Below are 16,206 nucleotides of genomic sequence, written 5' to 3'. Positions count from 1 at the left end.
TGTCTGGGTATTGTGATACATGAATACACCACAGGCGGCTGGTGGCCCCTTAATTGGGGAGGACAGGTTCATAGTAATAGCCCGTCGTTACGTGTTTGATACCATTCCATTAACTCCATTACAGACATTACTATGAGCTGTCCTCCCCTCTGCAGCCTCCCGTGGAATACACTAATGTATTCAGGAGTGCAAGGATCATAGTCAGTGAATCTGAAGTAGGGTTGTAGGCTGTGCCAATATTTGTTGAAATCTCTATTGTGGACCAATGTAATGTCAGTATTGAAGCAGCCAACATGTCATAAATTAGCCAAACTAGCAGAGAAGGCCACCTTTGGTCTGGCTGTGTTATCTGTCTTCAGCTTCTCCACCTCTCTCTCACTGGCTGTCACTGGCTTTCAGGGATGCATTCTCTCTTCAGCTCCTCCACCTCTCTCTCACACTGGCTGTCACTGGCTTTCAGGGATGCATTCTCTTCAGCTCCTCCACCTCTCTCTCACTGGCTTTCAGGGATGCATTCTCTCTTCAGCTCCTCCACCTCTCTCTCACTGGCTTTCAGGGATGCATTCTCTCTTCATCTCCTCCACCTCTCTCTCACTGGCTTTCAGGGATGCATTCTCTCTTCAGCTCCTCCACCTCTCTCTCACTGGCTGTCAGGGATGTATTCTCTCTTCAGCTCCTCCACCTCTCTCTCACTGGCTGTCAGGGATGTATTCTCTCTTCAGCTCCTCCACCTCTCTCACTGGCTTTCAGGGATGTATTCTCTCTTCAGCTCCTCCACCTTGATCTTTTGGAACAGCAGTTCAGCCTTAGTAACACTCTTAGTGACGCTCGTTCAAGGTCAGCCTAAGCTGTCTTTCAGTCTGGCCTCAGCTCTATTCTCTGTCCCACCACCATGTCTCTCGGGTTCTTCAGCTCAGTCCAGATGTCAGGGGTTGTAGCTCCATACTCCAAGACTTTGGATTTGTGATCAAATGTTTCATGAGGGGGCAGTACTAAATGTTGTTTTACTGTTTAGAAATAAAAGCACTTGATGTATCCAGTCCCCCTATTTGAAGAAGTCATCAGTATTTTGACAAATTCATTTCTAGTGTATTAAAGTAATAAAAAGTGTAGTATTTGGTCCCATATTCCTAGCATGCAATGGTTACATCAAGCTTGTGAATACAAACTTGGATGCATTTAGAGCTCGTTTTGATTGTTTCTGATTATGTTTTGCCCATAGGAACTGGTTCAAAATACTGTCCTGAGTAAGGTGTATGAATATTTATTCTTAGATGTACACCCTCTCCAAAGGGAAAAAAATAGACATCATAAAATGTATATTGATGAATGTAGAAATATACCTACGCTGATAGCAGTCAACTGCCTCCCCAGACTGCATTCAGTGGAACCACAGTGACATCACCTGTTCTGATCCAGTACTGCTACTAATATATTGGTAAAATCTCTGTAATTCCCAATCATGCTCACTAGATGGCACCAAGAAAAATAAATCAAACTAATATCCATTCCAAAAGCAGGATTTGTACTTACCGTTGAGCTGTATTGCAAACCTGAAACATGTAGGTAACAAGCCCATAGGCTTGTTACCTACAATACATATCTTAAGTATCTTACAAAAGTATTTTAGATTTTTTATTTACCCTTTATTTAACTAGGCAAGTCAGATAAGAACAAATTCTTATTTACAATGACGCCTACCAGGGAACAGTGGGTTAAGTGCCTTGTTTAGGGGCAGAACAACAGATTTTCACCTTGTCAGCTCGGGGATTCGATCCAGCAACTTGTTACTGGCTCAACGCTCTAACCACTAGGCTGGCTACCTGCCGCCCCAAATAACGATGGTCTGTATTGATGTGATCTCTCACCATTTTGGATCATGCCAGACTTGGAATGCTTCATGCTTGAAATCATAGGTCTTATGCCAATTATTCAAATACATACTTTCTAGACAAGTAAACTGTCATAGCTCCTGCACAGGACAAATGAAGATTGAATAATGACAACAAGTATGTTATTGGAAGTGACATGTGACATTCAAGGATAACTGTCACTATGGGGCTGTACGTATTATAGCCCAGAGGAGCTGAAACATGCTCTGGGGACAGAGAATATAGCCATTTCCCCCAGCTAGTTTTAATTCAGATACAAATACCCTGAGGTAGCAACCAACACTGACCCTCACTGCTTAAGGGGGAAATCCAATCAAAAACTATTTATTTTGTATTACTAGTCCACTGTTGATACAGTCCTAAAATGTTTTACATGTCAGCAGTCAAGTCAAGATATTGGACCTTCAAGAAGCAAAGTGTCACTGACCACATTATTATGATGATGCAAAATGCATCCCAAAACATTTGGGACAGTATCAGTGGACAAATGAAAAAAAAAAAACAATAAGATTGACTGCTGTAGCCTCTGATATTAGTATTGCTCGTTGGTACAGTATGATAATAGTGAGTGGTTGAGCTCCTAAGAGCATGTTAGGCTATGCATCCTACATCTGTCTATTAGGAGAGTCCCAGAGAACGAGTTCGCCCTGTCACTGTCATAAATTTGAATTGCTTTTCATTCTTGGCTGCATGGCCACGTTTCTTTGACTTTATTTTCCTGATGGCACTTTAGGAAATGATGACTTGTGGGCAATACTAAGTCATTCCAATTCCTGTGCCTTGGCCCAGATGAGATTCAGTAATACAGTGTATTCGGAAAGTATTCAGACTCCTTGATTTTTTTCCCACATTTTGCCTTATTCCAGCCTTAATCTAATATTGATTAAAAAACACTTTCCTCATCAATCTACACACAATACACCATAAAGCAAAAACAGTTATTTTTTTCCTTCTGCATATCTATGAACATATATATATACATATATTTATTTTTATGTATATATATATATATATATATATATACAGCGAGGGGAAAAAAGTATTTGATCCACTGCTGCACAGTTTTCCCACTGACAATGGTAGGTGTATTTGAACAGTGAGACACAGAATAACAAAAAAATCCAGAAAAACACATGTCAAAAATATTATAAATTGATCTGCATTTTAATGAGGGAAATAAGTATTTGACCCCTCCCCTCTCGTTACCTGTATAAAATACACCTGGGAGCCAAAAATCTTTGATTGAGAGGGGGTCAAATACTTCTTTCTTGTACTTATGTCAATTGCACGCTCCCTCAAAACTTGAGACATCAGTGCCATTGTGTTGTGTGAAAAAACTGCACATTTTAGAATGGCCTTTTATTGTAACACGCACAAAGTGCACCTGTGTAATGATCATGCTGTTAAATCAGCTTCTTGATATGCCACACCTGTCAAGTGGATGGATTATTTTGGCAAAGGAGAAATGCTCACTGACAAAAAAATCCCTCTCAGAAGTGAACCATTTCTCCCCCCCCAGATGGCAACTGCAGATATTGTTTGAAAACTTTCTTTTTTTGTAAGGACAATTCATGACGTCCTCCCTCACAGCTACCTTTTCATCCATCCACTCACCCATTATTACTATTTTTCTTCCCTCTCAATGTGAGTGAGAGTAACTGTCTCCAGTGGAAACTTGCGAGGTAAATGAGGTGTGGCTCTAAATGTCAGAGTGGGTGCCTCAATAAATGAGAGGTAGTATCATGTGCTTAATCAGCCAGGTGTTAGAGGGAGGGAGGGAACGGGCAGATCAGAACACTGTGGAGAGAGATAGGGAGGAAACACACTCTTAGAAGTCTCTTTATAGTCAAGGTGTTCATTATGGGAGGACAGAGTCGCCGGAACACACACGTATAACAACGCTCACATTTTCAGACAAGGGATATCGTTCATTCTCTCACACACAACAGTAAAAGGGGAAATGTCAAAGCCTAAATGAGCACTGTTGAGATCCTCTCCAGTCCAGAGTGGGGAAGCTGCTCTCATTTCCTTGTCTCCTCTACAGAGGTCTGTCTGGGTGGGTCATTATGTGTGATGGAGCTGTTGCAGAAAGCCTTGGCTTCACACAGCAGGCAGTGGATCAGTCATCTGATGGGGACTGGGAGACAAGCCCTCCCAGTCCCCACACAGCCCTCTCAGTGTTCAGCCTCACAGTCTGTCAATCCTACTCATCTCATCCATTGGCTTTTGCATCCTGTTGCTCTGATTGTCAGTCTGTTCCTTTTAGCTGAAGAAGTAAGTGGATTCCTTCACCTGCTGGAGATCAAAGTCGCCTGGGAGACAAGAACACAACCTCACGTCAGGGAAAAGGGGTAGGACGTAGTGGAAGATACATTAATGGGTAATGATTGTCTACGTTTTGATCGGTCAAATATTGTGGTCCAATTCTGAGTTCCCCTGACATATGGCTGTTGACTTCTATAGGACACTGTATAGGAGTCAATGTTCTCACTACCATTATATACAGTGAATTCGAAAAGTATTCAGACCCCTCACCAGTCTACACACAATATCCCAAAGTGACAAATAAAAAAAAAGGTTGAACAGAAATACCTTATTTACATACAGTACCAGTCAAACGTTTGGACATCTCCTCATTCCAGGGTTTTTCTTTATTTTTTACATTGTAGAGGAATAGTGAAGCCCTCAAAATTATTAAATAACACATAGGGAATCATGTAGTAAGCAAAAAATATATTTTATATTTGAGATTCTTCAAAGTAGCCACCCTTTACCCTGATGGCAGCTTTGCACACTCTTGGCACTCTCTGAACCAGCTTCATGAGGTAGTCACCTGGAATGCATTTCAATTAACGGGTGTGCCTTCTTAAAAAGTAAATGTTGTAAATTCTTAATGTGTTTGAGCCAATCAATTGTGTTGTGACAAGGTAGGGGTGGTACACAGAAGATAGCCCTATTTCATATTATGGCAAGAACAGCTCAAATAAGCAAAGAGAAACGGCAGTTGATCATTACTTTAAGACAAAGGTCAGTCAATGGGGAAAATTTCAAATAACCTTTAAAGTTTCTTTAAGTGCCGTCACAAAAACCATTTATCGCTATGATGCACTGGCTCTCTTGAGGACCGCCACAGGAAAGGAAGACCCAGAGTTACCTCTGCTTCAAAGGATAAGTTCATTCGAGTTACCAGCCTCAGAAAATGCAGCCCAAATAAAAACTTCACGGAGTTCAAGTAACAGACACATCTCAACATCAACTGTTCAGAGGAAACTGCACGAATCAGGCCTTCATGGTCTAATTGCTGCATGGAAACACCTACTAAAGGACACCAATAATAAGAAGAGACTTGCTTGGGCCAAGAAATACAAGCAATGGACATTAAACCGGTGGAAATCTTTCCTTTGGTCTGATGAGTCCAAATTTGAGATTTTGGTTCCAACCGCTGTGTCTTTGTGAGACGCAGAGTAGGAGAGCGGATGATCTCCACATGTGTGGTTCCCACCGTGAAGAATGGAGGAGGAGATGTGAGTCACTAGCAAAGCACCTCCACACTGTCTGATTTATTAAGAATTCAAGGCACACTTAAGCAGCATGGCTACCACAACATTCTGCAGCGATATGCCATCCCATCTGGTTTGCTTAGACTATCATTTGTTTTGTAAAAGGACAATGACACAACACACCTAAAGGGCTATTTGACCAAAGCGTGTGATGGAGTGCTGCATCAGATGACCTGGCCTCCATAATCACCTGACCTCAGCCCAATTGAGATGGTTTGGGATGAGTTGGACTGCAGAGTGAAGGAAAAGCAGCCAACAAGTGCTCAGCATATGTAGGAACTCCTTCAAAACTGTTGGTCAAAGCATTCCAGGTTTAGCTGGATGAGAGAATTCCAAGAGTGTACAAAGCAGTCATCAAGGCAAAGGGTGGCTACTTTGAAGAATCTCAAATATGTTTTGATTTGTTTAACATTTTTGTTGGTTACTTCATGATTCCATATGTGTTATTTCATAGTTTTGAGGTTTTCAATATTATTCTACAATGTAGAAAATAGTAAAAATAAAGAAAAGGCCTTGAATGAGTAGATGTGTCCAAACTTTTGACTAGTATGTATATTTACAAAAAAATGGACTCTCCGCCAACAAGAGGGGTGTGAATAGTTTGGGGTCCCATGGGTTGTGAGGTGGGGCTTTGTTACTATGCCAATAAATGACTATATCCATCCGGACCTTTGCGTGACCGGACCCTCTCAAATAGTACATGAGTACACCTGTTGTATAACAACGTCTAGCTAGTATTCAGGTAGTACTTCACTGTATTCTGTTAGAGGAGACAGCCAGAGGTTACCGTAGTGATGGCCTCCGTGTGGTTCAGAAACCACTACACCTGCCTGAGTCGTGTAAGGAGACTTTGCATGGCGGGTGGAGCTGCTGGTACTAACCAGCCTCAGATTGACAGAGGTTAAACAACCACAAAAGCCTTCTTCAGGAATGATGGGCAGACTGGTGTGGTGCTGACACTTTAATCAATCAACCCCTGTGCTGTGGGGATTATCCCATGGATCTGACGAACAGAATACACAGGTCCTGTAGGGTGCAGACAAAGAGAGAAACTGACCTGTTTGAGGCACTTTGGCCAGTAGTAGCAGCATCCTCCGGTACTCCATAAACTTATTGTTTTTGACCTCGCTCCTAGAGGAGAAAGGATGTCAGATTAGGTGCTTATTAAGTTGTTGTTGTTGTTGTGGTGAGAGGTTGATCAGGAGTCCCTGCTATTGAAGAGAGGAGGGCAGTGGTGCAGTCTCCTCAGGCTCATCTCGTTAAGCTCCTGCCTTCCTCATCTCGCCTCTCCTCCTAGGGGCTATGACCTCACGGGGCCTTGGCAGAGGAGATGAGGGGCTGGCCTGGATGCCCAATTACCCCACCGAAGGAGCAGTGTGGATACTATGTACACTTAACCCAACATCAAGTGATTACTGTAAAAACAACTTTTTTTTAATTTTTTTTACTGTAACCACTAGTGGTCTGTCAAGCTTCTAAACAGTTACTTTTAAAGGTATAGTCTGGGAATCGGTGCACTTTTAAAGCCATTTCTGTATTTGATGGCATAGTTAAAAGCCCATCTAATGTTTAGTAAGTTTAGTTTATACAGTGCTCAAACTAGTACTTTAAGGATGTGTGTGTATGCTTAACCATTAAAGTCCAGCTATGGCAACTCCAGGCTTAAAAAGTACAAGCAGAGAGAGAGAAACTGATCGCAGCAGGAAACTCCACGTGTTTTAGAACCATTTATCTACCATAGTTACAGTACATGTCTGTTTTTACAGTTTATGACCGGGGTTACCACACTCGTTTTGTCGTTTGACAAAAAAAATGTTGCGACCCCACCATGTAAAAAAAGTGATCAAAGTAAATAAACGATATCAACGTTTGCTTTTTTAAGTTGGGGTTATTACAATCTATTAAAAATCAGTATGACTACTTTTGACAGTATTTAAATCTGAAGTAAGTATGGTTTGAAATGACAAATGCAACAAAGGAATTGGGAGATTAATCATTTCGTGTAGAAAAGGAGATACAGGGATTGGGGGGGGAAGAACAGTCAGATTTAGTGCCTGGTCTTGTCCACTCTGGCTTGTGGGCATTGTAGAGGGAAACAGAAAACACATAAGTGCTTGAGAGTCTTATTATGGGGTCATCATTTTCTGTAGCTTAAAGTGTTCAAAGGATAGTGCCACCCACATGAAGTATAGTATAGAATTCTGTAGTTAACTGTGCATACTTATATAACGTAAAAAATACAGCACTACACAGAACAAAAGAAGAAAAATACTAAGGGCACACTTCCAACAACTAAACAAGTTCAAGTCCAGCAGTCATTTGAAAGAGCAAGAAAAATTCAGCGAGACAAGCTCAAAAGGTGAAATCCATTCATGTCAAGATAATGGAATTCATGGCCCTTGACAATCAACCATTCTCTGTCGCGGATGTTGTTGGCTTTCGCCGACTGGACGAGCACCTTGAGCCCCGGGCCACTCTACCAAGTAGGTGCCATTTTTCAGATGGTTTCCCTACCGGAGTTACACTGTATGGTTGAAATGCACATCCCTGAGCTGCTTGCTACGAATGTCACTGCTATTAGCTTCATGACTGACATTTGGACCAGCAATGTCATCCCCATGAGCATGCCGAGTCTGACAGCACAGTGGGTCGATGAGAATTTCGTACTGAAGGAAAGCCGTACTGCTCAAGAATGTGCTGGTTCTCATACCGCTGCTGCCATTTCAATGGCATTTGAGAACATGTTTCACACATGAACACACTCCTAGCACCATTCGAATAACTAACTCAAGAAATAAGCTCATCAACTGCGACTGCAGCAGACGTGATCCCCTCGGTCATGGCATTGAAACGCCTGCTCAACAAAACTGCCGACAGACCGTGGGGTGAAAACTTGCAAAAGTACTCTAGTAGAGGCTGTGAACAAGCGATCCGGTGTCATTCTCTGAGCCGCTTTACGGAGTCGCCACCTTGCTCGATGCTAGGTACAAGGCCCCACACTTCGATGCAGACAAGAAACAGGGTTTATGTGAAATGTTAGACACAGCTGGACAAGATGGAAACGGACACAGTGACAGTGCGCACCGAGGAAGAGAGGCCACAGACAGAGCTGAAACTTCACTGCTTGACATGTATGATGAAATCCTGGTTGAGAATGAACAAATGAACAAGGAAACAGCACAGCAGGTAAGTGAAAGAAATGGGTTTTAATGATGTTTTACTGGTAATGGGGACATACGTAAATGCCAACAAACTAATTTGGTCAGCATGTGTGTGTTTTAACTATTTAACTATACTAGAACGCTTAAAAGATCACTATATATATCAAATTGGTTATCGTATCTTTTTTTGGAGGGCAAGGAAAATATCAAAAATGTAATATCGGTGCATCTCTAGTATATAATAGTTATTTTACTACAGTATTTATACTATAGTTAACTGTAAATACTACAGTATACACTACAGGAGGCCGCTTCCTACTGTAGATGAGCAACCCAGAACTGTGTGAGTATTTGCCTCAAAAATTATCTTTCCTCAATCAGTTTATTCCAGTTCAGAATATTTTTTTATTATTTGTATTAACAGCAACAGTTCCATCCTAGACTAGTTTTCAACAATCATTTCTACAGTAATATGTACAGTAGGCCTGAGCTTTATCTATACTGTTACTACGGGTTTCACCATCAGTAACTAGCTAGCTTGCTTTGGCTAATGTTAACTATTAACGTTAACTGTGTAATTTATAAAGCCACGGGATTGTTTGAAAGCGAAACTCACATCTACTACTATGAGAGTTCGCACTCCCTTATTTCTGCTTTTTATCGCCTGTTATAAAATGACAACAATCCCTTGCTAGTTGACTTACTTTTCCACTGTTGAAGCACTGTTTCCTGAAGCATTCTGCCCTGTTCTGAAAGAACTCCCTGGGTTTACCATCATGCTGTATGTTTGGCCAGGGCGTGTCGTTGTATTAATTTGTTCGTTTTGAGAGGCTCATTACTAACGTTAAGCACTTCCCCACACAAAACACATTGTGGGCGCTCCTCGTTATTTCTCAACGTTTGCATGAAAGAGAGAGAAACTAATCCCTGTATTTGCGTTTCATGACAATTGATCTCAGTCAGAACTTGTGGTTAGCATAAGTCCATTTGATGACAGCGGTGAGTGATGGCGAGTGTGAATGACAAGTCAGTGGCTGAGAGGACATCATCTGCTGCTGAACGACAGCGTTGCATCGTGTCTCGCGTAGTGATCTTCAAGAAAACTGCAGAAAAAAGATCAGGTGAACCGCGAATCACACGGGCATCTCCCTCTCCCACATCTGCCAAACTGAGCAGAGACCGCTGCTAAGCAGAGAGCGCACTGAACAGAAAGCACAGATGCACTTGGCCAAATCAATTCCAGTAATTAACTAAAGAATTATACATTTACTCTGACACGTCGCGACCCACACTTTACGAAAGGCTGCTCTATTTTGTATTTTTTTATGTGGGCACATTTGAAGGAAGAAACCTGAAACCGCTGTGTTCATTACAAACAGATTTAACTGCTACCGTAGGTTACTGACGTAACCCCGGTTCTAAGAACCAAGCTTGATTTAAAATATATATAATTATAATATTTATATATATAAGTTTCTCTCACAACCCTTTTTTAAAATCAGACGACGTGACTTCTTAGTTTGGGAAACGCTGTTTTATGCATACATGGCTGAGGCAGTGGGATTGGCTGTGCCATTGTATGTACTTTTTGGTGAGCAACGTATTCAGTAAATATGCACAGTGACATACATTCTGAGATAAAATAGTGTGATGTGTATTTATATAAAAGTGTGTTTAAAAAACAACTTTTTCCTGTCTGGTTTTTATCTTCATAATAATTATGTGCAAATTAAACCAAACTGCTCTGCCAGTGAGGTGGGCCAGTGGTCCAGTGTGTGTGTGTGTGTTGTAGAAACTTACGATAGCCCAGAGCAGTATTTCTGCAGTAGGAAGTTGGACAGCTCTTGAAGGATGGGCTGGCTGTGCAGTGCCACAAACTGCTCCCGGCAAACCTGGCAACCCAATAGAGCACAACATGCTCAGCTACTCTATTCTACTCCCAACACTCAACCAACCGCTCTATTCAACACTGACAGGGGGAGAGAAGCAGAGGAGGAAAAGGAGGGAGGGGATAGAAGACAAGCTAGAATGATTGGTGCCAATCATTACTGCTGTCAGGTCAGGACCAATTTGATGCATTCCTGAAGAATGACCTAAAGATGCACTCAAACTTTTGTAATATTTCAGACAGTAGTTCCGAAAGTGGTGGTCATGAGCCAAAAGTGTGCCCCGTTTTGTGTGTACTACGTTATCAAATTGTATACTACAGTACGTCATCCACTTAGCGTGATATGTTACGTCCTGAATTTCTTCCTTATTTTGTTGTCGTCTTCCATTCATATGATATGTTACCAATCCAATTCGTGACAAATTTTGTTGTTTCAGATTCTGGAGTGCATCTTAAATGGGTAATAAAATCCCATGTCATATGTTGAGGTGCTGACCTAGTTATTTTGAGCGTTTCCCCTTGCTTTTTGTTCAATTGGCTATGAAATTAGGGAAGAGCACTGAGATTTAAACATTTACATTTACATTTAAGTCATTTAGCAGACGCTCTTATCCAGAGCGACTTACAGATTTAAACATGACAAGAAATAACAATACTATGAAATAACCTCTTCAATACTAATCACTGGAGATTGGATGAAGAAATAACAGTTGGAAGCGCTTTTCTTCACATAATTCATACAGAAATGCCATTATGGTAATTCGGATAGTTTGGATCTTTATAGAACCGGAGCATCTCAATATGGTCTGGTCATCACTAGTTAACACAGCCACAAAGTCATAAACCCTGCCTATTCATACAATTTTTCTTCAAATCTGATTTTAGACCTAACCTTAACCACATTGCTAACCTTATGCCTAACTAAGCTTAAATAAACTCTTTGATTTCAGAATTTTTTGACGATATAGTAAATTTTGTAGCTGTGTAGTCTAGTGGAAACCATTTAGACTTGTTGACACCTCGATGTCCTGAGGGGCAGGGAAACACAGCCATATATACAGTCCGTAAAGGACAGGACGCAACAGCGGGACATATGGCACTGCCTGCCAACAGCTGTAACGGCATGTACAGGCAGACAGTGGTGTAAAGTAATTGACATCAGGGAAGGACTATAAAAAGGTAGAATACAGGGGAGCTGTGTGCTAAGACCGTAAAAGTTACAGTAATGAAGGTGAGGATTGTACTGTACTAAAGTACCTTGTTCATCGTGTCGACTGTAAGGGCGTGGGTCCAGAAGCAGTCGTGGACGGAGACGAACGTCAGGCCGGCGCTAGAGGAGCACACAAAGTAGAAACATGAGACATAGGGCTAGACGCCGTGGAAGGAAATCGTGGTGGAAACCGTAATGAGGTGACACAGCCTGTTAGACAAACTGAGATTTGAATCAACGTGACATACTATGAAAACAGTTTATGGGATCAAACAGAAATTGTTATTCAGATGGGTCTTGAGAGCAGACAGTGCATCAGCTGAATGGTGGTAGAGTGTGGTAGGGAATGTGATCAGAGGTCCGTGTGGTGGGGGTCAGAGGTCAGTACTTAGTGTACCTGTAGCAGTAGAGAGCAGTCAGCATCATGTGTGTGGAGTCCAGAGAGTGGATGAAGTTAGGAGGGAAGGCATTCTTCTGTTTCACTGTGTCTGGCTTCCTGTGGACAGAAAACAAAAAGCAGTTGTTTACAGAGAAAGCGCACACATACAGTGGGTCTCGCTCATGCACCCACACACAATTAAGTCCCTGAAAAGCCAGGGTCTTAGTCCACGGATCAGTGCACAGGTAGGTCAGTATGAATTAATAACAAAGGAAAAAATCAGATGTTCAACTGATAAAGGCAGCTCGCCAACACAACTGCACTCTATACTTCCACTTCCTGTAGATGTCCTGTGTAAGCCCACAGCTAATTGGGTGTTGACAAGAAAGGAAAACATATTGCAGTCGTTGCAGCTGTTTTGGCTACTGTCTTCCAACTGAAAGGTTGCAGAAATGTAAATGTCCATTGAGGAGTTTACCACATCAGTCACGGGCCGCTTATAAGGAACGGGACACGGACGCATACAAGAAAGCCAGCTATGACCTCCGACGAGGTGGAATCCTATTGCACCGGCTCCAACACTTGCAGACGATAACGGATTACAAAGGGAAACCCAGCCGTGAAATGCACAGTGACGCAGAACTTCCAAACGAGCTAAATGCCTTTTATACTCGTGTCGAAGAAAATAACACTGAGTCTTGCATGAAAGCCCCCGTTGTTCCGGATCAGTGTGATCGCGTTCTGTGGCCGATATAAATAAAACTATTAAACAGGTTAACGCTCGAAAGGGAGCTGCTATATGTAATGCGAAAGAAAATCAATGAATATACCAGAAAAAAATAATAAGGCTAAGTGGATTTTGACTCATCGTTAATGCTTAGGCTACATGACATGGTATGTGGAAATTCAAGGCTCTACGCTGACATTTTTAACAAGGACCACATTTAGGAGTACAACGAAAGTACATTTGAGTCACCTTCATCTCCCCCTTTAATTCGCATGTCTGTCTGAGAGGTCCATCTTTGCTTGTAGCAGTTGAGCAAGCTCAAACTAACATTGAACAACCTAGTGAACAAATGATGTAAATAGCCAAGAAACACAAGTATAAATTCACACTTTAGTAGACTTTAGTGTAAATTATATTAACTTCTATTCCTGTGCGCTTCTAAAAATGTATCTTCCAGTGTTTCACTCAGTGACCCAGGCACTGTAGCTGTGCGATTTTATTTTATTTTTTAAAATTGTACCTTTATTTAACTAGGCAAGTCAGTTAAGAACAAATTCTTATTTTCAATGACGGCCTAGGAACAGTGGGTTAACTGCCTGTTCAGGGGCAGAACGACAGATTTGTACCTTGTCAGCTCGGGGATTTGAACTTGCAACCTTTCGGTTACTAGTCCGATGTGGGATATATGGGACTCTACGTAGTTCTTTGCATAGAAATAAGAAATCATTCTTATTTATGTGATATTATTTTGTGTGTGATTAGCTACCAGCTATAAAACAAAACAGCAGAAATAGTTTGAAAATAGCTACGGCAGGATGTTTTTTGCTATATGCTGTATCACAACTCGCACATGTGCTCACGCTACTTTTTCAGCTCGCACACATCTATTTTTAGGCACATGAGTAAAAAGGTCGCACTGTAGAACCCAGAAATTCACTCACAGAGACGATGAAGGCATCATGACACAGAGCATCATGCCACAGAGTTTCTAAACCCAGAGGTGCAACATTGCGAGATTTCCGGGAACACTTGTGAAACAGACCAAGCAGATAAGGCAGCTGGTGGAAAACAGTGGGATGGAGAAGAACTTACTGTTTAGAGTCATGGGTGATCTGGAGACTTAGGTCCTGTATGGTACCCTTCAGCTGCAGCAGACATGAGGGGAAAAGGGAGGACATGAGTGAGTCAGGTAGGTTTGATGATGTCATTTCAGTCAATGAAATTGTGGAGGGGACACTGGATTAGGATGACATTCTGTCCTCAAACAGGGTAGACTTTCCACCACCTAAGTCAGTCCTTATTTCTAACAAATTGATGGAAGATCAAATTAATGTGGAGTCCATTTTTATTGAATGCCTCTGATTGACCTCCAAGTGCTCAGAGGTAACAGACATGACAATAGGACATTCATTACTGGTAAAACCTGATTTGAGCTAGCATGCTAAATACAAGCCTACTAAGACATGTTAACAAAGAGTTTGTTCCCTAGGAGTGATTCTACCTAGTGCTCAATATCTCAACAACATCTATGGACAGAGCAGAAACACACCACTAGCAACTGTAGGCGCTGTCACAGAAGAGAGGCGTTTGACCAGGTTGAGGTGAAAAATGGGGCCCATCACTTTCAAATAAATTTCTAAAGCCATTTTTACATCAGCAGATGTCACAAAGTGCTTATACAGAAACACTCACACACACACACACACCTGCACACACACAGAGCAGTAGAGGAGCGAGGTGCCCTGCTCAAGGTGGCAGTGCACTGAGCCGGGACAGAGACAGGCCAGGACACAGCTGAGACCTGAAGTGCTGAGGATAGATAACTTGAGAGATGGAGCTTTCAGAGGTTTCCTCCCCCTGTCTGTCAGCAGAAGTCAAATGAGGTGAAGAGAGCCCTGTAATTGGTTACTGCTTTCAGGCCCCTCTACCAGTTAAAGACACACCAATAGCCAAACAATAAGCTGTCTGCCAGGTGGGTCAATTAGGGGGGAAAAGGGACATAAGTTTGCTTGTTATTTTCATGATCTCTCCAGTGGACATGTGACTGGCATTAATGGTGACCACAGCCAGATTGATTAAACTATAGAGCATATATTGTATAAATATTCTAATATTTCCCTTTGAAAAAGACTATGTTTGCCATGTACGCGCTCGTATAACAGCGCATCGGTACAGGGTAACTTTACTGTGGACAAGTGTAGCGGGACAAAAAAGGAAGGCTCGCTGCTTGGGTGTAAGACGTTCAACTGTCCAGTGAAAGACTTTTGAAAGTTAATATTCTGTTAACTCATAGCCAAATAATGTTGTTGACTCATCCTATACTCGTATGTGGTCAAAGCATAGATTGGAGAAAACAAAAACACTTAAAAATATTTTAAAAACACCTCAAACTTGTATCTCAGACTGTTTCAAAAATGCTTTACTATTTCCTCAAGGAGGATGAGCTGGCCAATCAGCGGCCTACTCACATGAATATTTTTTATGACCAGTATACGCCCATACCATGCTGTAGTTGGTGTACGCCCACACCATTCCAACATAGAAAGAACATACTTAAATATATATTTTTTAATATTGTCATTAAATTTAGGTTATATTTCATAGATATTTGGAAACACTGGAGAGTTACTTTCATGCTTCTCTGAGCTCTAACTAAGCAACATCTAGAGTAAGCCACATTTAGTCTTACCATCTGCGTCCTGGTCCGGTGGTAGGGTTGAATGATGGGCAGGCCCAGGGGCGTCACCCACTCCACCGTGTTGCCCGATTTAGCGATGAGCCTGGCACTCTCCGTCAGCCAGTCCTGAAACAGAGAGCACCGCCACGGGTCAGCCAATGGAAGGAGAGGTAGCTACTGAGTGAAAGTAGGACACTTGAAAATACCACTCACAGGTCACAGCATTCTACTCCTCTGCTGCCAGCTACTGTAGATACACAGAGCTAAGCAATTCAATTCACTTCCATCACCCACTGTTCACTGGTGAGTACATTTGTGCTCAAATTAAGATGTTTGTGAAATTGAGGAAAATGTGAGAATAAAGACACATTACATTCACTCAGCAGCTTGGAAGTATAATCAGTTTAAATTTAGGTGCAGTTTCTTTCGTGATTATATCTATCCGTGCAAACAAATGGAGAGTTTTCAAAGAAACAGGTGGAACGTTGTTGCTTGCAGACAATATAACACTAGCATAGATATAACAGAGCAACAGTGCTGGCCTGGCTGTTGCTGAGTCTGACATATATCGCTTCTATTCAAGAGAGAGCATTAGGGTTCTAGAAGTCCTCATCCACAGCCTCAGTGTAGGAGACTAATATTTACATTTCACATTTTAAGTCATTTATCAGACGCTCTTATCCAGAGAGACTTAAAGTAGTGAGTGTGTACA

At 41.8% G+C, this 16,206-nt stretch overlaps 1 protein-coding gene across 1 annotated transcript in view; it reads right to left on the bottom strand.

The window, feature by feature from the left end:
• Window positions 1–3,671: 3,671 nt before the first annotated feature.
• Window positions 3,672–16,206, bottom strand: part of LOC118359249 (DNA-directed RNA polymerase, mitochondrial-like) — a 39,247-nt gene continuing 26,712 nt past the window's right edge. The window contains exons 15-21 of the mRNA XM_035737667.2: window positions 15,507–15,620; window positions 13,910–13,962; window positions 12,109–12,207; window positions 11,759–11,831; window positions 10,414–10,505; window positions 6,510–6,583; window positions 3,672–4,204 (exon numbers count right to left, since the gene is read on the bottom strand). Coding sequence (XP_035593560.1) covers window positions 4,155–4,204; window positions 6,510–6,583; window positions 10,414–10,505; window positions 11,759–11,831; window positions 12,109–12,207; window positions 13,910–13,962; window positions 15,507–15,620 — 555 coding nt within the window. The 3' untranslated portion in view covers window positions 3,672–4,154. The remainder of the gene's footprint in view (window positions 4,205–6,509; window positions 6,584–10,413; window positions 10,506–11,758; window positions 11,832–12,108; window positions 12,208–13,909; window positions 13,963–15,506; window positions 15,621–16,206) is intronic.

Source organism: Oncorhynchus keta, chromosome 26 (assembly GCF_023373465.1).
Source record: "Oncorhynchus keta strain PuntledgeMale-10-30-2019 chromosome 26, Oket_V2, whole genome shotgun sequence".
Taxonomy (NCBI): Eukaryota; Metazoa; Chordata; class Actinopteri; order Salmoniformes; family Salmonidae; genus Oncorhynchus; species Oncorhynchus keta.
The sequence above is the reverse complement of the archived record's forward strand: the minus strand, read 5'-3'. Positions and strand labels throughout refer to the sequence as shown.